At 39.8% G+C, this 23702-nt stretch overlaps 2 protein-coding genes across 9 annotated transcripts in view; both read right to left on the reverse strand.

Moving 5' to 3' along the window:
- Nucleotides 1-23702, reverse strand: part of PHKA1 (phosphorylase kinase regulatory subunit alpha 1) — a 174886-nt gene that overhangs the window by 138465 nt on the left and 12719 nt on the right. For all 8 annotated transcript variants that reach the window (XM_027053654.2, XM_027053653.2, XM_053202485.1 and 5 more), the window contains exon 5: nucleotides 12861-12943. In XM_027053654.2, coding sequence (XP_026909455.1) covers nucleotides 12861-12943 — 83 coding nt within the window. The remainder of the gene's footprint in view (nucleotides 1-12860; nucleotides 12944-23702) is intronic.
- Nucleotides 24-5390, reverse strand: LOC113597472 (probable ATP-dependent RNA helicase DDX46). Its single transcript, XM_027053655.2, is given in 4 exon segments — nucleotides 24-1265; nucleotides 1268-2837; nucleotides 2839-3465; nucleotides 3467-5390. Coding segments are annotated over 4 exon segments (3063 nt in total). The 5' UTR covers nucleotides 3847-5390; the 3' UTR covers nucleotides 24-779.

Consider the following 23702-nt stretch of genomic DNA (forward strand, 5'->3'; position numbering starts at 1 on the left):
AACATACCATTAGCAAGTCATTACTACTAAATGCTTACTAGACACATAACCCTTGAATAAAAAGCACACATAGTAGCTAATCTGCCATACATGTGTGTACCCACAATGCTTATTAAGGAGATACCAATGAGTTGGGCTGCCCCCTAGCTATTTTCCTAGTAGCTTTATTTTTTTTTATTTTTTTTATACTACAAATCTTTAATTTTACAAAACTGAAAAGCAGTCCAACTATTGCCCATTTACGATGATAAAAACTGAAACAAAAACTCTGAAACATTTTGTAAAAATTCTATTATTACATTCTTAAATCCAGTTCATACTGTTCCAATGAATCAAGTAAGATTTAAGCTCAAGGGGGGGGTTGGGGGGGACAAAATATTAGAGAATTTTACCTTTTCTGAGGAGATCACAATTTCATTTCAAAAGGATATGGTGAGTAGGCCCCTAGTGACTTGTGTACTTTATTACCGTTGATAGAAAGCCCAAATATTTCCATTTTTTTAAACTTCTGGAATTTTATCCAGACATTTAAAATATTGGTATTTAAACTTTACATTAAAGGGCATCATACTCTGAAAACAGGCCTGCTTTAAATATAGTTTGATAATTCTGGTGGTACTTACTGAAAGAAGATTTCTTTAGCAAATAGTGGTTTCATGTATTTAAAAAAATCAGCAAGACAGAATTTTAAAAATCTTAATTTACAATACATTGTAAACTGCAGACAACTGCCACATGTATCACAGACCAGCAGAGGTAAAATGTTTTTTCGAAATATTTTATAAGATTTTGTATCTTCCTTTATTTGTTGGTTGGTATGAATTTTGCAGCTGGATCAGTTCTTCTTTTATAAGTCTGGTGATTTCTGCCTTTGCTTTCTGCACAGCCAGTTCATTGGCACTTTCAATTGCCAAGTAAATTTTCCACTCTCCTTCCTTAGGTTCTTTGCCAGGTGGGAAATATGTTCCTCTGATTGTAATTGCAGCTTCAGAATATTCACTGATTCTCTGCAGAGCTTCCTTAGAGGTAACTTTCCACCTAGCAGTCTGTGGGAAGTCACTGATCTCTAATTCTTCTTAATATCTTTTAAAAGATTCATTCTGTCCACCATCTTGCCTCTCCTCTTCTTGTTTCTCCAAAGGCACATAATTGAGCTTAGCATTGATCTTTTCAGCAAGTTGCTCTGCAATGGTTTTTGCAGACACAGTGGGAGCCAGGATGGTGCCGCCTCTGAGAATTGCATTGGTGGCCTGTTGCATCACATCTATACCTGAGACTCAATGCCCAAATTCTTCTGAGCATTGATTCTAAGAGCCAGTCTCTTAGCTATTTCTAATTTCTAAGCATTTCCCACAGTTGGAGCAGGAACACTAGATGTTCCAGGAGCAGCCATATCTTTTACTCTCTTCTTTGAATTAAACATACTTTCAATTTGTTCATCAATGTTGACTGCAGCATCCTCATCATCTGAATCTTGCAAACCGAGAGCTGCTTTTTGCAACTTCTTCCTCTCATTAGCCAAAGCTTGTTCTGTTTCATCAAACTTGAATCCCTTACCAGAGAACCCACTATTCTTTTTAATTATTTTCCCTTCAGATTTCTGCTGATCTTTGAAATCACTCCAAAGTTTCTCCAGATCAGAAGACACCGCAGTTCCTGACAATTCAAGAGCTTTAATTATGTCACCAGCATAGCGAGCTTGATCTTCTGTGATAAAAGTATACGCATAACCTTTATTGCCTGCTCTTCCAGTCCATCCCGCTCTGTGCACATAATCCTCATAATGGTTGGGGCAGCTGTAATTTACAAGAATCAGATGTTTCACATCTAAACCTCGGGCAGCAACAGAAGTGGCTACGAGAAGTTTGCAGGTCCCATTCTTGAAGTCATTTATGATGCTATCTCTGTCATATTGATCAATGCCTCCATGAAGAGACATGCAAGGATAAGATGCTCTCATTAAATCTTTCAGAAGACCATCTGCATGTTCCTGCTTATCCACAAATATAATGACAGATCCCAATTCTTGATAATGGCCGAGAAGCTCAAGTAACTTCAAGAACTTCTTTTCTTCTTCAATCACAATCACTTGTTGTTCCACATCTGAGCAAACCACGCTTCTGCCTCCAACCTGCACTTCAATGGGTTTACTGAGGATTCTGTGAGCCAAAGCCTCCATAGCTCTGGGGAAAGTAGCTGAAAACATAACTGTTTGTTGATCAGGATGGACATTATCCACAATGCGCATGACCTGTGGTTCAAAACCCATGTCAAACATTCTGTCTGCTTGGTCTAAAACAACATATGTTACTCTTCCAAGATTTGTGACCCGACCACTATTAGCTGCTAACATGTCAATCATTCGACCAGGTGTGCAAACAATAATTTCAGCACCTCTTTTCAGCTCAGCAATCTGCTCACTGATTCCTGTTCCTCCATAAACACAGACCACTCTAAGTCCCAGGGTCTTTGAAAACTTCTTACGTTCTTTAGTAATTTGTAAAGCCAGTTCTCGAGTTGGAGTCATGATGACAGCTATTGGCCCCTCTCCTTCTTCTAATGACCTCTGATCCATGATGTGTCTAAACATGGGCAACAGAAAAGCAATGGTCTTTCCGCTTCCTGTCTTGGCAATACCAATCAAATCTCGTCCAGACATTATAGCAGGAATCGCCTGGGACCGGATTGGCGTGGGTTTTTCATAGCCATGCTTTTTGAGAGAATTTAGGATCTTCATGGAAATTCCACACTGGACCCAAGATTTAATTGGTTTGGGGCAACCTTTTCCCTTGACAGTAATGCCTTCCATTTCCAACCGAAAAACATTTACCTCCTCGAGACATTTTTGCTAATTCTGGAACTTCAACATAAAAGTTTTTTCTGAATGGTTCATATTCAATTTTTCCATGATCCACTGGTTCTAGAAGCTTTCTCTGTTTTGTCTGGTAGCCTGTAAGGGCCGTCTGAAGATCAACTTCTTCCTCCTCTGAAGAATACTCCATGGCATCCTGGTCATTCTCCATTAGCTCACCTTTCTTCTTATCAGAATCTACCACTGCTTTTTTGGTTGTCACTACAGTGACAACTTTTGTGACTGTTGGCCCAGACTTCTTTTCATTCCCTCCACCACCCTTCACACTTCGCATATTAAACTTTTTTACTTCCTCTTTCACTTCTTCCATGTAAGCATCTAATGGATCTAACTCCTCACCCTCCATTTCATTTCCTTCCTTTTCAGCTTCTGCAGGATCATCTTCATCATCATCATCATCTTCTAAACTCCATTTTTTCCCTTGTTTCATCTCTTCTATTTCCTTTTTCAGTTCCCCAATGTTTTCCATGGCCTTTTTACGTTGCTCCTCTCGCCATTTTTCTACTCGTTCTTTTCGCTTCCTCATTTCTTCTTCCAGCTTATTCTGATCAAAGTTACCAGCATCTTTTTCTTTTTCATCCTCCTTGTCATCTGTCTTTTTTCTTCTCTTTAGAACTTTCCCCACTATCTGTTTTCTCTTTGGACCTAGACCTATTCTCAGCTTTCTTGCTTTTATTGCCAGGACTTGAGGATCTGGATCGCCGGCCTCGGCTTCTACTCCTGGAGCGTCTCCTGTCTCGACTTCGATCTCTCTCTCTACTTCTGGAACGCCTCAGGCGCTTCCAGTCTCTTGACCGAGATCTTCTTTTATCCCTGCTACGAGACCTCTCTCTCCTTCTATCTCTATCTCTGCTTCTGGACCGCATGTCATCTCCACATTTACTTCTTTTGTCAGGTGAGCGACTTCTAGATCGACTTCCAGAGCGCCCCCTTGATGCTGACCACTTCCGATAATGGCGTGACTCCCAGCCCATGCTGCCGGCCGCGGGAAAAGCGGCACTCTTTGGGACAATGCGCAGGGTAACCGGACAAAAGAAGAGGCCGCGCCGCCCTCAGCTAGCCGAGCGAGGAGCAGCACTAAGAGAGAGCAGCAGCTCCAGCGGTGGCAGCCATCCAAGAGCAGCCAACGAAAACCTTTCCTAGTAGCTTTAAATTCTATTGGGATCTCCGAGACGTTGGAAGACTCCTCAACAGTTGATCAGCTCAAGAACTATAACTCAGTTCATGTAGAGAAGTGCTTCTAAAAACTTTTCATCAAAGCAGATACAGGGGTTCTAAAAGATGGAGCTTAAACACTATCCCAGTGTTCTATCTTTATTATCTATTCTAATTTTACTCTCTATTGTCACTGACAATGTACCATGCACTAACCTATGCACTTTACACTGCTACCTTACTCAATCTTTATATTTTATAGATGATGAAACTGAGGTGCAAAGAGAAGTTAAGTGACTCACCCAAGGTCACACAGTGACAGAGCTAGGATTAGAGTCCAAGTACTCTCAGTCCAAAGTGTAAATTCTTAACCATAGCTTTATATGACCCCTTGATAATGCAAAGATAACATGTAAAATTACTTTTTAAAAACTTTTTTATTTGAAAAAACTTCAGAGTTACAGAGAAGTTACAAAAACAGTACAGTGAGTTTTCATAGACCTTTCACTCAACTTCCCCTAATGTTAAAACCTGACATAACCATAATACAATGGTCAAAGCTAAAAAATAAGCATTTGTACAATTCTAGTAACCAAATTATGGACTTTGTTAGGATTTCACCAGTTTTTCCACTAATAGATTTTATGTTCCCAGATCCAATCCAGAATACCATGCTGCATTTGTCATGCCTCCTTGGTCTCTTCTCATCAGTTACGAATTCTCAAGTCTTGTCTTTCATGACCGTTACACATTCTGAAGACCAGTGGTCAGACATTTTTATAGATTTCCCTCAATTTAGCTTCACCTGATGCCTTCTCTTGATGATATTAAGACTATGCAGGGGACCGGCAGAAGATGGTGGCGTAGGAGGACGCTGGGCTCACCGCGCCTCCTGCTGATCACTTCGAATCCACCTACACCTGCGTAAATAACCCAGAAAACCACCAGAAGACTAGCAGAATGGAGTCTCCGGAGCCAAGCGCAGACGAGAGGCCCACGGAAGACGGTAGGAAGCGTGGCAAGGCGGTGCGCGCTCCACGGACTGGCGGGAGGGAGCCAGGGCGGAGGGGCGGCCCGCCGGCCAAGCAGAGCCCCGGAGTCTGGCTCGCAAAAGCGGAGGGGCCAGACGGAGTGTGTTCCAACAGCAAGCGGGACTTAGCATCTGGGAGGTCATAAGTAAACAGCTCTGCTCAGAAAGCGGGAAGGCTGGAGGGCAAAGGGAGGGAGAGTTGCTGAGCCCCAGGACGACAGAGCTCAGTTTGGCAGGGAACAAAGGTGCTCGCCAGCGCCATCTCCCTCGCCCATCCCCCAGCCAAAATCCCAAAGGGAACCAGTTCCTGCCAGGGAACTTGCTTGCTCTGCGCAAACACCCAAGCTGTGCTTCTGCGGAGCCACCCCTCCCACAGCGGGTATGACTCCCTCCCGCTGCCACAGGGCCCCTCCTGAAGTGGATCACCTAAGGAGAAGCGAGCTAAGCCTGCCCCTCCTGCCCCCGTGCACCTTGCCTACCCACCCCAGCTAATACGCCAGATCCCCAGCACCACAAGCCTGGCAGTGTGCAAGTAGCCCAGACGGGCCATGCCACCCCACAGTGAATCCCGCCCCTAGGAGAGGGGAAGAGAAGGCACACACCAGTCTGACTGTGGCCCTAGTGGTGGGCTGGGGGCAGACATCAGGTCGGACTGCGGCCCCACCCACCAACTCCAGTTATACACCACAGCACAGGGGAAGTGCCCTGCAGGTCCTCACCACTCCAGGGACTATCCAAAATGACCAAACGGAAGAATTCCCCTCAAAAGAATCTCCAGGAAATAACAACAGCTAATGAACTGATCAAAAAGGATTTAAACAATATAAAAGAAAGTGAATTTAGAATAATACTCATAAATTAATCGTGGGGCTTGAAAACAGTATAGGGGACAGCAGAGAATCTATTGCTACAGAGATCAAGGGACTAAGGAATAGTCAGGAGGAGCTGAAAAATGCTTTAAACGAGATGCAAAACAAAATGGAAATGACCATGGCTCGGATTGAAGAGGCAGAGGAGAGAATAGGTGAAGTAGAAGATAAAGTTATGGAAAAAGAGGAAGCAGAGAAAAAGAGAGATAAAAAAATCCAGGAGTATGAGGGGAAAATTAGAGAACTAAGTGATACACTAAAAAGAAATAATATACGCATAATTGGTATCCCAGAGGAGGAAGAGAGAGGGAAAGGTGCTGAAGGGGTACTTGAAGAAATCATAGCTGAGAACTTCCCTGATCTGGGGAAGGAAAAAGGCATTGAAATCCAAGAGGCACAGAGAACTCCCTTCAGACGTAACTTGAATCGATCTTCTGCAGGACATATCATAGTGAAACTGGCAAAATACAAGGATAAAGAGAAAATTCTGAAAGCAGCAAGGGATAAACGTGCCCTCACATATAAAGGGAGACCTATAAGACTCATGACTGATCTCTCTTTTGAAACTTGGCAGGCCAGAAAGGATTGGCACGAGATCTTCAGTGTGCTAAACAGGAAAAATATGCAGCCGAGAATCCTTTATCCAGCAAGTCTGTCATTTAGAATAGAAGGAGAGATAAAGGTCTTCCCAAACAAAAAAAAACTGAAGGAATTTGTCACCACTAAACCAGCCCTACAAGAGATCCTAAGGGGGATCCTGTGAGACAAAGTACCAGAGACATCGCTACAAGCATAAAACATACAGACATCACAATGACTCTAAACCCGTATCTTTCTATAATAACACTGAATGTAAATGGATTAAATGCGCCAACCAAAAGACATAGGGTATCAGAATGGTTAAAAAAACAAGACCCATCTATTTGCTGTCTACAAGAGGCTCATTTTAGACCTGAGGACAGCTTTAGATTGAGGGTGAGGGGATGGAGAACTATTTATCATGCCACTGGAAGCCAAAAGAGAGCTGGAGTAGCCATACTTATATCAGACAAACTAGACTTTAAATTAAAGGCTGTAACAAGAGATGAAGAAGGGCATTATATAATGATTACAGGCTCTATCCATCAGGAAGAGCTAACAATTATAAATGTCTATGTGCCGAATACCAGAGCCCCCAAATATATAAAACAATTACTCACAAACATAAGCAACCTTATTGATAAGAATGTGATAATTGCAGGGGATTTTAACACTCCACTTACAGAAATGGATAGATCATCTAGACACATGGTCAATAAAGAAACAAGGGCCCTGAATGATACATTGGATCAGATGGACTTGACAGATATTTTAGAACTCTGCATCCCAAAGCAACAGAATATACTTTCTTCTCGAGTGCACATGGAACATTCTCCAAGATAGATCACATCCTCGGTCACAAAACAGCCCTTCACAAGTATACAAGAATTGAAATTATACCATGCATACGTTCAGACCACAATGCGATGAAGCTTGAAATCAACCACAGGAAAAAGTCTGGAAAACCTCCAAAAGCATGGAGGTTAAAGAACACCCTACTAAAGAATGAATGGGTCAACCAGGCAATTAGAGAAGAAATTAAAAAATATATGGAAACAAACAAAAATTAAAATACAACAATCCAAACACATTGGGATGCAGTGAAGGCAGTCCTGAGAGGAAAATACATTGCAATCCAGGCCTATCTCAAGAAACAAGAAAAATCCCAAATACAAAATCTAACAGCACACCTAAAGGAAATAGAAGCAGAACAGCAAAGACACCCGAAACCCAGCAGAAGAAGAGAAATAATAAAGATCAGAGCAGAAATAAACAATATAGAATCTAAAAAAACTGTAGAGCAGATCAACGAAACCAAGAGTTGGTTTTTGGAAAAATAAACAAAATTGATAAACCTCTAGCCAGGCTTCTCGAAAAGAAAAGGGAGATGACCCAAATAGATAAAATCATGAATGAAAATGGAATTATTACAACCAATCCCTCAGAGATACAAACAATTATCAGGGAATACTATGAAAAATTATATGCCAACAAACTGGACAACCTGGAAGAAGTGAACAAATTCCTAAACACCCACACTCTTCCAAAACTCAATCAGAGGAAATAGAAAGCTTGAACAGACCCATAACCAGCGAAGAAATTGAATCGGTTATCAAAAATCTCCCAACAAATAAGAATCCAGGACCAGATGGCTTCCCAGGGGAGTTCTACCAGACGTTTAAAGCAGAGATAATACCTATCCTTCTCAAGCTATTCCAAGAAAGAGAAAGGGAAGGAAAACTTCCAGACTCATTCTATGAAGGCAGTATTCCTTTGATTCCTAAACCAGACAGAGACCCAGTGAAAAAAGAGAACTACAGGCCAATATCCCTGATGAATATGGATGCAAAAATTCTCAATAAGATACTAGCAAATCGAATTCAATATCTCTGATGAAGATGGATGCAAAAATTCTCAATAAGATACTAGCAAATCGAATTCAACAGCATATAAAAAGAATTATTCACCATGATCAAGTGGGATTCATTCCTGGGAGGCAGGGCTGGTTCAACATTCGCAAATCAATCAATGTGATACATCACATCAATAAAAGAAAAGATAAGAACCATATGATCCTGTCAATCGATGCAGAAAAGGCCTTTGACAAAATTCAGCACCCTTTCTTAACAAAAACCCTTGAGAAAGTCGGGATAGAAGGAACATACTTACACATCATAAAAGCCACGTATGAAAAGCCCACAGCTAACATCATCCTCAATGGGGAAAAACTGAGAACTTTCTCCCTGAGATCCACGACAGGGATGCCCACTCTCACCGCTGCTGTTTAACATAGTGCTGGAAGTTCTAGCATCAGCAATCAGACAACAAAAGGAAATCAAAGGCATCAAAATTGGCAAAGATGAAGTCAAGCTTTTACTTTTTGCAGATGACATGACACTATACATGGAAAATCCGATAGACTCCACCAGAACTCTGCTAGAACTGATACATGAATTCAGCAAAGTTGCAGGATACAAAATCAATGTATAGAAATCAGTTGCATTCTTATACACTAACAATGAAGCAACAGAAAGACAAATAAAGAAACTGATCCCGTTCACAATTGCACCAAGAAGCATAAAATACCTAAGAATAAATCTAACCAAAGATGTAAAAGATCTGTATGCTGAAAACTATAGAAAGCTTATGAAGGAAATTGAAGAAGATATAAAGAAATGGAAAGACATTCCGTGTTCATGGATTGGGAGAATAAATATTGTCAAAATGTCAATACTACCCAAAGCTATCTACACATTCAATGCAATCCCAATCAAAATTGCACCATCATTCTTCTCGAAACTAGAACAAGCAATCCTAAAATTCATATGGAACCACAGAAGGCCCCGAATAGCCAAAGGAATTTTGAAGAAGAAGACCAAAGCAGGAGGCATCACAATCCCAGACTTTAGCTTCTACTACAAAGCTGTCATCATCAAGACAGCATGGTATTGGCACAAAAACAGACACATAGGCCAATGGAATAGAATAGAAACCCCAGAACTAGACCCACAAATGCATGGCCAAGTAATCTTTGACAAAGCAGGAAAGAACATCCAATGGAAAAAAGACAGTCTCTTTAACAAATGGTGCTGGGAAAACTGGACAGCAACATGCGGAAGGTTGAAACTAGACCACTTTCTCACACCATTCACAAAAATAAACTCAAAATGGATAAAGGACCAGAATGTGAGACAGGAAACCATCAAAACACTAGAGGAGAAAGCAGGAAACGTCCTCTCTGACCTCAGCCACAGCAGTCTCTTACTTGACACATCCCCAAAGGCAAGGGAATTAAAAGCAAAAATGAACTATTGAGACCTCATGAAGATAAAAGCTTCTGCACAGCAAAGGAAACAACCAACAAAACTAAAAGGCAACCAACGGAATGGGAAAAGATATTTGCAAATGACATATCGGACAAAGGGTTAGTATCCAAAGTCTATAAAGAGCTCATCAAACTCCACACCCGAAAAACAAATAACCCAGTGAAGAAATGGGCAGAAAACATGAATAGACACTTCTCTAAAGAAGACATCTGGATGGCCAACAGGCACATGAAAAGATGCTCAACGTTGCTCCTCATCAGGGAAATACAAATCAAAACCACACTCAGATATCACCTCATGCCAGTCAGAGTGGCCAAAATGAACAAATCAGGAGACTATAGATGCTGGAGAGGATGTGGAGAGATGGGAACCCTCTTGCACTGTTGGTGGGAATGCAAATTGGTGCAGTCACTCTGGAAAACAGTGTGGAGATTCCTCAGAAAATTAAAAATAGACCTACCCTATGACCCAGCAATAGCACTGCTAGGAATTTACCCAAGGGATACAGGAGTACTGATGCATAGGGGCACTTGTACCCCAATGTTTATAGCAGCACTCTCAACAATAGCCAAATTATGGAAAGAGCCTAAATGTCCATCAACTGATGAATGGATAAAGAAATTGTGGTTTATATACACAACGGAGTACTACGTGGCAATGAGAAAGAACGAAATATGGCTCTTTGTAGCAACGTGCATGGAACTGGAGAGTGTGATGCTAAGTGAAATAAGCCATACAGAGAAAGACAGATACCATATGTTTTCACTCTTATGTGGATCCTGAGAAACTTAACAGAAACCCATGGGGGAGGGGAAGGGAAAAAAAAAGACGTTAGAGTGGGAGACAGCCAAAGCATAAGAGACTCTTAAAAACTGATAACAAACTGAGGGTTGATGGGGGTGGGAGGGAAGGGAGGTTGGGTGATGGGTATTGAGGAGGGCACCTTTTGGGATGAGCACTGGGTGTTGTATGGAAACAAATTTGACAATAAATTTCATATATTGAGAAAAAAAGACTGCATTTTTGTCAGGAATACTACAGATGTTATGCTGTGTTCTTCTCACTGCATCACATCAAGGAGTAAAGGATGTTGCTATGGCTTATTGTGGTCATGTTTACCTTCATCACATGGTTAAGGTGGTGTCTGCAGGGTTTCTCCATGCTGGTGTTACTATTCTCTCCCTTGTGATTAATAAATATCTTGAGAAAGATACTTTACAACTGTGCAAATATCCTGTTTCTTCTCAAATATCTACCCGCTAATTTAGCATCCATTGGTGAAACTTGCCTGCAACAATTATTACAGTGGTATTTCAATGGTGGTATCTTAGTTCTTTTATTACCTCTACAGTCATTAATTGCAATTCTTCTCTAAGGAAGAGCTGTCCTTTCTCCCTCATTTATTTATATTAGTATGAATTTATAAATATTTAGGTTATTCTCTGGGTTATAATAAAATATTATCATTATTTGTTTTGTTGTTCAAATTGTTCCAGCTTTACCCATTGGGAATTCTTCTGGGTTGGCGCCTGTGCCCTTTTGACATGTCCTGTTCTTTTTGAACACTTCGCACTTTCTGTCACTATAAGATACTGCAGTTTCATCCTGTGTTTTCCTCACCCCAGCCCTGGAATCAACTGCTTCTATAAGGAGTCTTGCTTTGCTTTATTACAGAATGAGCAGTTACAATACAGAAGGCACTGGTGCTCACTGTCACTGTGGTGCCACTGCTTCTAGGCCCTCTCATTGAATAGAACTTGGAAATACTCATGTGTAACCATGCATGTGCACACACACACGCACCTATACTTGTTTCTATATTTACCTTAAATGATTTTTATATCAAATCTCTGAGTTAAAGTGAAGCTTCCATAGGTGAGCCATATTTATCCCATGGCTAGCCTCACCTGTCCAGAAACCCCGCTCTACCCTAATTTGTGCAGCAAAGATTAGAGTATGAGAAGGCACACATATCATTAATTGTGCTGTACCCCATGGCTGCAATTGAGAGGCCAGACAACCCTAACTTTTACCCTGGACCATAGCACACCTATGGTATCAGAAGGCAAAGGAATCAGTCAACAAATAATGTCCGCTTGCATCAAATATGTCTATGTTAAACTTCTCTTTCTGGCAAATATGGAGTTACAGTTCGCAGATTTACCCTCCCACCTAAAACAGCTAAAAACCAACTAAACAAATTAAACATTTTAGATGACTAAAATACCTGGACTACTTATGACAGCCATTTTCAATACAATGAACATTATGCAGTGAAGAACAGTGATCCCTGAGAGAGGAGATGTTAAATATGTCATGATTTAATATAAACTTATCTCTCATGGTAGTCATAAGAAAAAGGAACTATTTTTTGTATAGTAAACACAGAAGCAATGTCTACAGATAATATTAAACATATGACCAAATTTTATTTCTAAGTAGCTAACTGACCCATTATATTCGCTAGCCATCTTGCTTCTGGTTTTTAGACTACAGATCATTAAAATAAGACTACAATTTAGTCCCAGGTCCCCAAATATATAATGTGAGATATTACAGAAAGGATATGGATTATTGAAAGGAACGGATGCATAGTATCTTGGTCCTCTTGCTTCTGTAACTCCCTTGGAAAGGAGGCAAACAGAGGACAACAGAGCTTAGTAAAGAAAAAGCTGAAGGCAATTTCTGCTGGAAGCCTTACAGATTGGTTCACTATGAGGTGCAGCATTAAGTGAAAGAATGGGTTATCTAGTATTTTAAAAGCATCATATGTTTAGGGGCGCCTGGGTGGCTCAGTTGGCTAAGCATCAACTCTTGGTTTTGGCTTAGGTCATGATCTCATGGTTTGTGAGTTCGAGCCTGGTATCGGGCTCTGCGCTGACAGCTTGGAGCCTGCTTAGGATTCTCTCTCTCTTCCTCTCTCTCTGCCCCTCGCCTGCATGTGTGCTCTCTCTCCAAAAACAAATAAATTTAATAAAAAAATTAAACAAAAACGTATGTTTAAAATTAATTCTAAAATGAGTACTTACAGCAGTTTTATATGCAGCTTCAATGTAAAATACAAGGTTCTGTATGAAATTGACTTCATCTAGGCTGTGGATAATATGAAGTCCTGAGGAAAAAGAAAGTAAGGATATAGAGCTGGTTAATTATCACTATAGGCTTATAGGCTGCCACAGTAACTGACTGATCCCATTACTCTCAAGTAATCTTATTCCTGCTTTTGGAACAGTGAGGCACTTTAATTCCTAAACCATAAAAACAACACCACAAATCAGACCTAGGCTAGTCTTTGACTAAGTGAGATATCAGCGTATTATAACATGGAAGAATTTGAACTGTTATTTGTAGGTTTGGATATAAAGTCTCAGATTCCTAATTCTATAGGTCATTAATGTATAATATGCTTTAAGGTATCAGGAAAAAAAATATTTCAAAAAGAGTTAGAGGGAGTCTAAATACTAAGCAAGAAGCAAAGATTATGATTTCAAGGAAACCTTAAAACTATATTTTTTAGAGTACAAAATGATGATTATTCTAAGTGTAAACAATACAAAGATAGTTATAGCTAACAAATTGCAGTGTTTTGCATGAATTATCCTTTTAATTTTCACATCAACCCTAAGAGGTGGGTACCTCAATTTTCTCCATGAGGCTTAGAGAGATTAACTATTTTCCTCAGACCATTTTTAAATTTTTTTAAACTTTTATTTATTTATGAGAGACAGAGAGAGACAGAGCATGAATGGGGGAGGAGCAGAGAGAGAGGGAGACACAGAATCTGAAGCAGGTTCCAGGCTCTGAGCTGTCAGCACAGAACCTGACACAGGGCTCGAACTCATGAACTGCAAGATCATGACCTGAGCCAAAGTCAGACACCTGACTGAGCCACCCAGGCACCCCTGCCTCAGATGATTTAACTAATAAATAGTGGGGCCAGGACCCAACTATCAGCTTCACAGTCTGAGTTCCTAACGAAGATGCTATGCTGCTTCTTGATATATACAGTATGATCCGTTTTTCTTGAAAAACTAATTCCTTTCCCCTCTCCTGCTCCCCCAACCCCCATAAAGAAATACCAATAGGCATACAGCAAAAGTCTTTCTCCTACCCAGAATCACATCACTCCCACCCTGCCAAATCTCCTCTCTGGAAGAAACTAGTCTTAGCAGTTTCCTCTGTAGACTTTCAGAGAAATGTTATACATATATAAAAATTATCAAAGAGTAGTATGCTATAATGTACCTTGCTTTTTTCACATATATGTTGGAAATAATTTTAAGTATATCTGAGTTATTTTTTAATGGTTATGCAGCATTCCACTAAATGGCTATTCATATAACCAGTTCCCTACTGAAAACATTTAGGTTGCACCTAATCCTTCATCACTATAATCAATGCTATAATGAATATATGTGTGTGTGTGTGTGTGTGTGTGTGTGTGTGTGTGTGTATACATGTACCAGTATGTCACATGTACCAGGTTGTGCACATGCACCAGTACGTCAAGGTAAATTCTTTTCTTTCCTAAGGTAAATTCTTGGAAGGATTGCTAAGTCACAGATTTATGCATATTATTTTTCCCAATATTGTATTATGAACAGTTTCAAACAAACAGAAAAAAGGACAGAATTTTACAGTGGACATCTATATGCACATCATCTCGATTCATGCATTAACATTTTACTGTACTTTTCTATCATATATGTATCCATCCATCAATCCATCCTTTTTGATACATATTCAAAGTATGTTTCTGGTACTTCTACAATTTCATTTTTCGCATTTAAATGTTTGATCTATGGACAGATGTTTCAAATGAGAACTCTGTAGCTTCAGAACCCAAAAGGACTATATAATTCATATCCTCAGACTGCAAACTCTTCCTGATGCATGGCTCTGTCAAAACTAGCAACCACAGCACTGGGCAGCAGCGGCAGCCAGGTCTTTCTTGTAGCAGCAATGACTTCAACCTCTTGGGTAGAAAGGAAAAAAAAAGAGATAGTAATATTGGACATCAGCTTCACAGCCTTATCTTGTCTCCTATGTGTGCCAGAGTGCTTGCACAGAGATTGGGAGAAAGTAGAGGGTGTGAAACTGGTTTTGTCTATTTCTCAGACTGGTGACACAGCTAACAAATAACTATTTGATAGAACTGCCCCATTTCTATCACCTGTCCCTTTGCTCATGATATTGTTTAAATGGCCTTCTCCACATCCTGAAATCTGAACTGTTCTTTCAAGGCCCAGCTCAAGTTTTATCTCCTCTGTGATGCTGCCATTGATTCCTCTCTTCTATGTTTCAAAGAATTTTATTTTCCTTGCGCTTATGAATTTTTTACTTTGCACTATAAATAAATCTGTACCTAAATTTGAAGGAAGGAGCCATTTCTTATTTATATTTATAGTCCTTAAAATGTCTCACATAGTATTGTGCATGGTATTAAATAATATTTAACAGTAGATAATAATTCAATAATTATTTATTGAATGATCTTAAACAATCCTGTTAACCACAGGAGAGGGACCTGTCTTTTGAGGCAAGACCATACATTTCAGGACCTCTGCATCCTGTCCCCTCTGTGGAGCCAAAACATTGCTTGCAGAACAGAGGAGAGGGTACACAGAGATGAAATGAGGTATGGTTGGGTAAAGCCAAAGATGGCAGTGCTATTTAAAACACACTAAAGAGGGGGCACCTGGATGGCTCAGTTGGTTAAGCATCTGACTTCTGCTCAGGTCATGATCTCACTGCGTAGGGTTCTGCACTGACAGCTCAGAGCCTGGAGCCTGCTTTGGATTCTGTGTCTCCTTCTCTCTCTACCCTTCCCCCATTCACACTCTGTCTCTTTCTCAAAAATAAATAATAAACATTTAAAACTAAATAAATAAATATATAAAATGTCACTGATAGAAAGATTTCAGCGAAAATAGCTACATGATCAAAAATCAACATGTAATTAGCAAACACACTTATAAAAAAATAAATAGAACACACTAAAGGGGAGTCTGGGTAGCTCAATCGATTAAGCGTCCAACTTCAACTCAGGTCATGATCTCACTGGTCGTGCATTCGGGCCCCACATCAGGCTCTGTGCAGATGGCTCAGACCCTAGAGCCTGCTTCAGATTCTGTCTCTCCCTCTCCCTCTCTCTCTCTGCCACTCTCCCACTTGTGCTCTCTCTTTCAAAAATAAACAAACATTAAAAACCCACTAAAACATGCAGGGCTCCGGAAATGAGGCCACCTTAGTGGTCTACTCCACTTAGATTGACTTGCACTTACTTAACGATAAGCCTCTCTCCCTCATTTTTAAAAATGTTATTGAGATATAATTCACATACCATGCAATTCACCCATTTCAAGTATATAATTCAATGGTTTTTAGGGTATGCAGTGTTCTGCAATGGTGGCCACAATCAATTTTGGAATATTTCATCACCCCCAAAAGAAACCCTATACCCATTAGAGTCATTCCGCATTTCAAGACTTGTTCCCCCTCTACCTCCACCTAAGCAATTGCTAATCTACTTTATGTCTCCACAGAACTGCCTTACCCAATGTTCATATGCATGCAATCACACAATATGTGGCCTTTCATGTCTGAGTTCTTTCACTTAGCAGAATGTTTTCAACGTTCATCTGTATTGTAACATGTATCACTGTTTCCTTTCTTTTTGTTGCTAAAACAATATTCCATTCTGTGGATGTATCACATTTACCCAATTATCAGTTGATGGACATTTAGGTTGTTTCCAGTTTTTTAAAATTTTTTTTCAACGTTTATTTATTTTTTGGGGGGACAGAGAGAGACAGAGCATGAACGGGGGAGGGGCAGAGAGAGGGAGACACAGAATCGGAAACAGGCTCCAGGCTCTGAGCCATCAGCCCAGAGCCTGACGCAGGGCTCGAACTCACGGACCGCGAGATTGTGACCTGGCTGAAGTCGGACGCTCAACCGACTGCGCCGCACAGGCGCCCCATGTTTCCAGTTTAAAAAAAATTTTTTTTAAATGTTTATTTGAGAGAGAGAGAGGGAGCAGGGGAGGAGCAGAGAGAGGGAGACAAAGAATCCGAAGCAGGCTTGAGGCTTCGAGTTGTCAGCACAAAGCCCAACACGGGGCTCGAACCCACAAACCATGAGATCCTGACCTGAGCTGAAGTTGGACGCTTAACTGACTGAGCCACCCAGGCGCCCCACATGTCTTCATTTCTTTTGGGCATACACCTAGGAGTGAAATTGCTAGATCATATGGTAATTCTGCTTAATTTTTGAGAACTGTCAGACTGTTTTCCAAAGTGGCTGCATCATTTTACATTCCCACTGACAATGTATGAGGGTTCCAATTTCTCTAGCTCCTCAGGAACACTTGTTATTTTCTGTACTTTTGATTATAGCCATCATAGTGGGTGTGACATGCTATCTCATTACTTGGATCTGCAAGTGCCTAGGAATAATATTCAGCATTGTTTTGTGTACTTATTAGCCATTTAAATATTTTCTTTGGAGTAATGTTGATTCATATTTTTTGCCTAGTTTAAATTAGGTTATCTTTTTATTACTGAGTTGTAGATTTCTTTATATATAATACAAGTCCCTTATCAGATATGTGATTTGTAAATATTCTCTATCATATTGTGGTTTTAAATTTTTTGTTTTATTTGAGAGCAAGAGAGACAGAGCATGAGCGGGGGAGGGGCAAAGAGAGAGGGAGACACAGAATCCAAAACAGGCTCCAAGCTCTGAGCTGTCAGTACAGAGCCCGACATGGGGCTTGAACTCACAGACTGTGAGATCATGACCTGAGCTGAAGTGGGATGCTTAACTAACTGAGCCACCCAGGTGTCCCATGGGTTGTTTTTTCACTTTCTTGAAGAGATCTTTTGAAGCACAAATGTTACTAATTTGATAACTTCCAATTTATGTTTTCTTTAGTTGCTTATGCTTTTGGTGTCACATCTAAGAGGGCTTTGTCTAATCCAAGATCAGGAAGACTTACTCCCATACTTTCCTTAAGTGCTTGTTATGAACCCAGTTGTGTCACCCTGAAACTCCTATGTTGAAGCCCTAAACCCCAATGTGACTGTTTTTGGGGTTAAGACTTTTAAGGAAACAATTAGGTTTAAATGAGGTCACAGGGTGGGGTCCTAACAGAATGGGGACTGGCGTCCTTAGACATCAGGAGTGCACACACACAGAGAAAAGGTCATGTGAAGAAAGAGCAGAGAAGGTGGCTGCATTCAAGCCAAGAGAGTGTTCACTGCCCTGCTGACACCCTGATTTTGCGCTTCTAGCATCCAGAACTGTGAGAAAATAAATTTCTGTTGCTTAAGTCAACTATTCTGTGACATTCTGCTATGGCAGCCCTAGCAGACTAATAGTGTTTTATAGTTTTCACTCTTACAGTTAGGTCTATGATTCATTTTGAGTTAAGTTTTATCTAATTTCATTCTTTTGCATCTGGATATCTAGTTTTCCCAGCACTATTTGTTGGGAAGACCATTCTTTACCCATTATCTTGGTACCTTTGTCAAAAATCACCTGACCATAATATGATGGTATATTTTGGACTCAATTGTATTTTGTTACCCTAGAGATCTATCCTTAAGCCAGTACCACACAGTTTTGATTACTGGAGCTTTGTAGTAAGTTTTGAAATTAGAAAGTGCAAAACATCCAACTTTGTTCTTCTTTCTCAAAATGGTTTTGGCCATTCTGGGTCCCTTGAATTTCCATATGCATTGTAAGATAAGCTTGTCAATTTCTGCAAAGACAGTGGGATTTTTGGTAGGAATTATGTTCAATCTATAGATCAATTTGGGGAATGTTGCCACCTTAATAATAAGTGCCCCAAGTGCCCCTTAGATCACTGTTTCTACACCACCTGCCCTCCCCCCACCTGTTGTTTTCCTGCCTCTCTCCAGGAGTAGGGCAGCACCCTCAGGGTTCCATCCCAGCCAAACCCACTGATCTTTAAAACTCCAGTCCTTAAGCCCCCCTGGTTGCAAGAACTCAGGAAATTCAGCCTTTCTTATTTTTCCAGCGGATGGTTTTGGGGAAATGTTCTCCTTGTGCATTCTCATCTGCCCTTCTCTTTCTCTCTCTCTCTCCCTCTCCTTTCTCTGCAACCACAGGTCTTTCCCCTCCACAGTACCCATGATACATTTTTCCCCTAAAGTACGTCTCTGTACTTCCTACCTTCTTCAATGTGGCTTCTTCCTTCCCTTTAGTTGTAGATTTTTTTTCTGTCAGTCTTCAGGTCGATTTTTGGGCTATTTAGAATGATATGATAGTTATCTAGTTGTGTTTGTGGGAAAAGACAAGCCTAGTTTCCTCCTACTCAGCTCCCATTTTCTTTACTCTCTCCGTATAATTATATATCTTTTAAGGAAACTGAGAGGAAATTATATATTTATATTTTGTAATATTAATCTTGTAATTTACTATTTCTGGTGGTCTTCATTTGTTCCTGTGGATTTGAGTTACCATTTGGTATTATTTCCTTAATATTGCTTTGCTCCCACCCACCTCCTTAATTCTGTTATTATCAAATATACTACACTTTTATATGCTATTGGCTCAACAATACAATTATAGTGTTTTATGCAATTGATTTTTAGATCATTTAAGAAAGAAGAAACATGTAATTTTATTGTATTTTATTATTATTTTACCAGTGGTTGGTTTTTCTCGATTTATTTTTATTTTTTCCATGAAAAAATTCAAGTATATTAACATACAGTATTATATTAGTTTTAGGTATACAATATTATGATTCAACAAGCCTATACATTTCTCAGTGCTCATCAAGTTATGTATGTATGTATGTATGAATTTAGTAGGCTGCATGCCCAGCACAGAGCCCAATGCAGAGTTTGAACTCATGATCCTGAGATTAAGACCTGAGCTAAGATCAAGAGGTAGACGCTCAACCAACTGACCCACCCAGGTGCACCTAATTATTTTTTTTAAGTAAATTCTAGTCCCAACATGGGGCTTCAACTCATGACCCTGGCATTAAGAATCACATGCTGTACTTACTGAGCCAGCGAGGTGCTCCAAGTTAAGTGTACTCTTAATCCCCTTTACCTAGTTCGTTCATCCTGCCCCCCCCCCCCACCATACACACAACCAACCTCCCCTCTGGAAACCACCAGTTTGTTCTCTGTATTTAAGAGTCAGTTTAGGGGTGCTTGGGTGACTCAGCTGGTTCAATGTTTGACTCTTGTGTTTGGTTCAGGTCATGATCTCATGGTTCATTAGATTATGCCCCACATTGGGCTCTACACTGACAGTATAGAGCCTGCTTGAAATTCTCTCTCTCCTCTCTGCTCTTCCCTCTCTTTCTCTAATAAATAAAATAAAATAAAATTTTTAAAGAAAATTTAAAAATCTTTTTAAAGAAAGTCTGCTTTTTTTGTCTCGTTTCCTCATTAAATTGTTTCTTAAGTTCCACATATGAGTGAAATTATATGGCATTTGTCTTTCACAACTGGTTTGGTTTTTTGTGTGGATTCCAATTACTGTCTGGGGTCACCTGATTCCAACATGAAAAACTCCTTTTTGTATTTCTTGTAAGGTAGGTCTACCAGCAACAAAATCTCAGTTTTTGTTTATCCAAGAATATCTTTATTTCACTTCATTTCTGAAAGATAGTTTTGCTGGATATAGGGTTGTTGGCTGACAGTCAGTCCTTTGATTACATCATTCCACTTCCTCCGGGCCTCCATTTTTTTTTTTTTTTTTTTTTTTTTTTTTTACTGAAGAAAAGTCAGCTCATAACCTTATTTGGGTTCCTTTGTATATGACAAGTCATTTTTCTCAGATTGCTCTCAAGATGTTCTGTTAAAAATTTGTTTTTTTAAAATTTTTACTATGATGTTTCTTGGTGTGTATTTGTTTATCCTATCATTGAGCTTCTTTGATGTATACATATCAATGTTTTTCATTGAATTTGCGATGTAGTCAGCCATTATTTTATGTCTTTGAATATAATTTCTGTCCCTTACTCTCCTTCTAATATACTCATTACACGAGTTGGTGTTCTAAATTATGTCCTACATTGCTCTTGGGTACTATTCATTTTCTTTATTACTTCTTCTATTCTTCAGATTGCATAATCTCTGTTAATCTATCTTCAAGTATGGTGATTCTTTCTCTTGCCAGCTCAAATATGTTGAGCCTCTCAAGTGAAATTTTCATTTAAGTTACTAGACTTTTCAACTCTAAAATTTCCATTTGGTTCATTTTTATCTCCATATTGATATTCTCTATTTGTTGAAATACTTTCATCATATTTTTCTTTACCTCTTTAAGCCTGGTGTCCTTTAGATTTTTTGACATTTTTATAGTAACTGCTTTGAAGTCTTTGTCTACTAAATTCAGCATATGCTTCCTCTCAAAGGCAGTTTCTGTTACCTTTTCTTTCCTGTGTTGACTAGGCTTTCCTGTTTCTTTCCATATGTCATAATTTTTTTGTGGAAAACTGGATATTGTAGATAATGTGTTATAGAAACTCTATAGATTAATTGATGCCCTCTTGCATGGGGCTTCTTTATGTTTCCTTTTTATTTGTTTAGTGACTTGGCTGGACAATGTCAATGAAATCTATATTTCCCACAAGATGCAGCCTCTGATGCTGTTCCTCAGAGGATGTAGCCTAGGGCATACACATTGTCATCTGAGGAAGACCACAGTTTTTGTTTTAGCCTTCTGTGATCTATTAAGTGTCTGCCACTGTTGGTTCCATACCCAGCTGTTAACCTCCACCAACTGCTCTATTATACCGTATAATTCCTTGAGGTATAAATTGCTTCACAGTCTCAGCCAATTATATTCAAGCCCCATTTCATGATTTTGAGGCCAGCCTTTGACATTTGTTTTAACCCTAGGATAACTCTTTCCAGCTGTTTCTCTCTGGTTCTCTGCTAAAACTTCTAGTCTATAGGCTAGTTTGTTGGTCTTATTGAGCTATCAGCATCCTCTTTATTTCTTAGAACAAAAATCTCCACTGTTTTTGAGAGTGCCCTTAGACTTGAACTTTCCCACAGTCAGTTCCAAATAAAGTCAGTTTTCTTGGGAAGGACTACGGAGGTTTCTGTCCTTGTGGCCTGCCTTTGCCTCCATGCTACTAGCAAGGTGGGCCAGGCCTATTATTCTTGGACTGCTCTGCCTGGGTTTAAGCTTTCGCTCCATAAGTGGGACTGGAATAGGAACAGAGTTTCAGACCTCTTAGTTATTCTTGGCTAGACCAGAACTTCTGTAACACAGAGGTGAGGAGGATGAGAAATGCTGGCAACCTCTCTTGGGGAGATATCGCCTTAAACTGGGAGCTAGGGGAAGAGGAAGGCTTATATTCTTGGCCACATCCAAGCTGAATAGTGTTTCTGTCATGGTGAGCTCGGGGCGAGGGAGGGAGTAGGTTGTAGTCTAAATGCCACAGTCTCACTGCTCTTACCAAGATTTAGATTTCCTTGAATAAATGTTTCTCCACTTTGCTGTACGCCCTTAGGACAATTTCCAGTGATAAATGATTGGGCTTTTTTTTCAAATTTATTTGCACAGTTTACGGTTATTTTGCTGGGGAGAAAGGTGTCGGCTTCTGCCTAAGCCTCTCTTTTAACCAAGGTGGAGATTTTCATATACTCAAAAATGTGCAGAGAATTGCTTTCATGAAAGGTGGAAATTTTCCATGAAGAGCTTTCATACGTTATCTATTGATTATCTCTCACATCTATACTTTTCACCCTCAAGGCTATTGCCTTGCATGTATTCTGCATCACTTCTTGCCTCAAGTACTTCACTAACCTCCTAACTAGTCGTCCATCTTAATTTTCTCCCCCATTCAATCTATCCTTCTGCTACTGGAATGAATCATCTGAAACTTTCTTGATTATTTACCTTGAGTGGTTCTGTAATAACTATAGACTAAACTCCCAACTACTTGGCATGGTACACACGCCCTTAAACAGCTAGCTCCAACTTTCTAGCCTCATCTTTTGGCAATTTTCCAGATCTATCTTACATTCTAACCATAGAAGATAACTAGTCTTACCATGGTGGTCGGCTATCTTTCAAACTTTTGTGTTGTAGCCATGCTATTCCCTTTCCTTCTCTGTCTTGTAAATTTCTACTTACTCCTGTTTGTTCTGCAAAGGCCTGATCAAATAATATCCATCTTTTCCGAGCACCTATCAAAGTCCGTTTATTGAGGTGAAAATCACATGTTAAATCAGAAATTAACAAATATTTGTTAAATGAGTATGTCTTATAAGCCTCTTTAGTATATTTCTCCTTCCTTTCTAGACTCAAATTGAAAAACATAAGAAATGGGGCGCCTGGGTGGCTCAGTAGGTTGAGTGGCTGACTTCAGCTCAGGTAATGATCTCGCAGTTTGTGAGTTCGAGTCCCATGTCAGGTTTTGTGCTGACAGCTCAGAGCCTGGAGCCTGCTTCTGATTCTGTGTCTTCCTCTCTCTCTGCCCCTCCCCTGCTTTCTCTTTGTCTCTCTCTTTCTCAAAAATAATAAACATTAAAAATATTAAAAAAAGAAAACCATAAGAAATATTGAGACAGTTTGCTTTGTAGAAAAATACTCTAGAGTTGGTATTAAAAGACTATTAGAAATGAAGTTACAGCTGCCATTCTATTTAAATGAATAATACCTAAAAGTATATTTATTCAGGGAGGAACCTCCTCTCCAAAAGATGGGAGTATGTGGGTAGCCATGTTATAATTCTAATAAAAGGTAATTCAGCTTCTGGGCTGTGCATTCTAGAGGGGGAAAAGGAAGGCTTCATCACCACATATTTATTTATGCAAGAAAAGTAGAATAAGTATATTCTGGGATAATTCTCACCCTGAATGCCCTTC

The sequence above is a fragment of the Acinonyx jubatus genome, chromosome X, assembly GCF_027475565.1.
Source record: "Acinonyx jubatus isolate Ajub_Pintada_27869175 chromosome X, VMU_Ajub_asm_v1.0, whole genome shotgun sequence".
NCBI lineage: Eukaryota > Metazoa > Chordata > Mammalia > Carnivora > Felidae > Acinonyx > Acinonyx jubatus.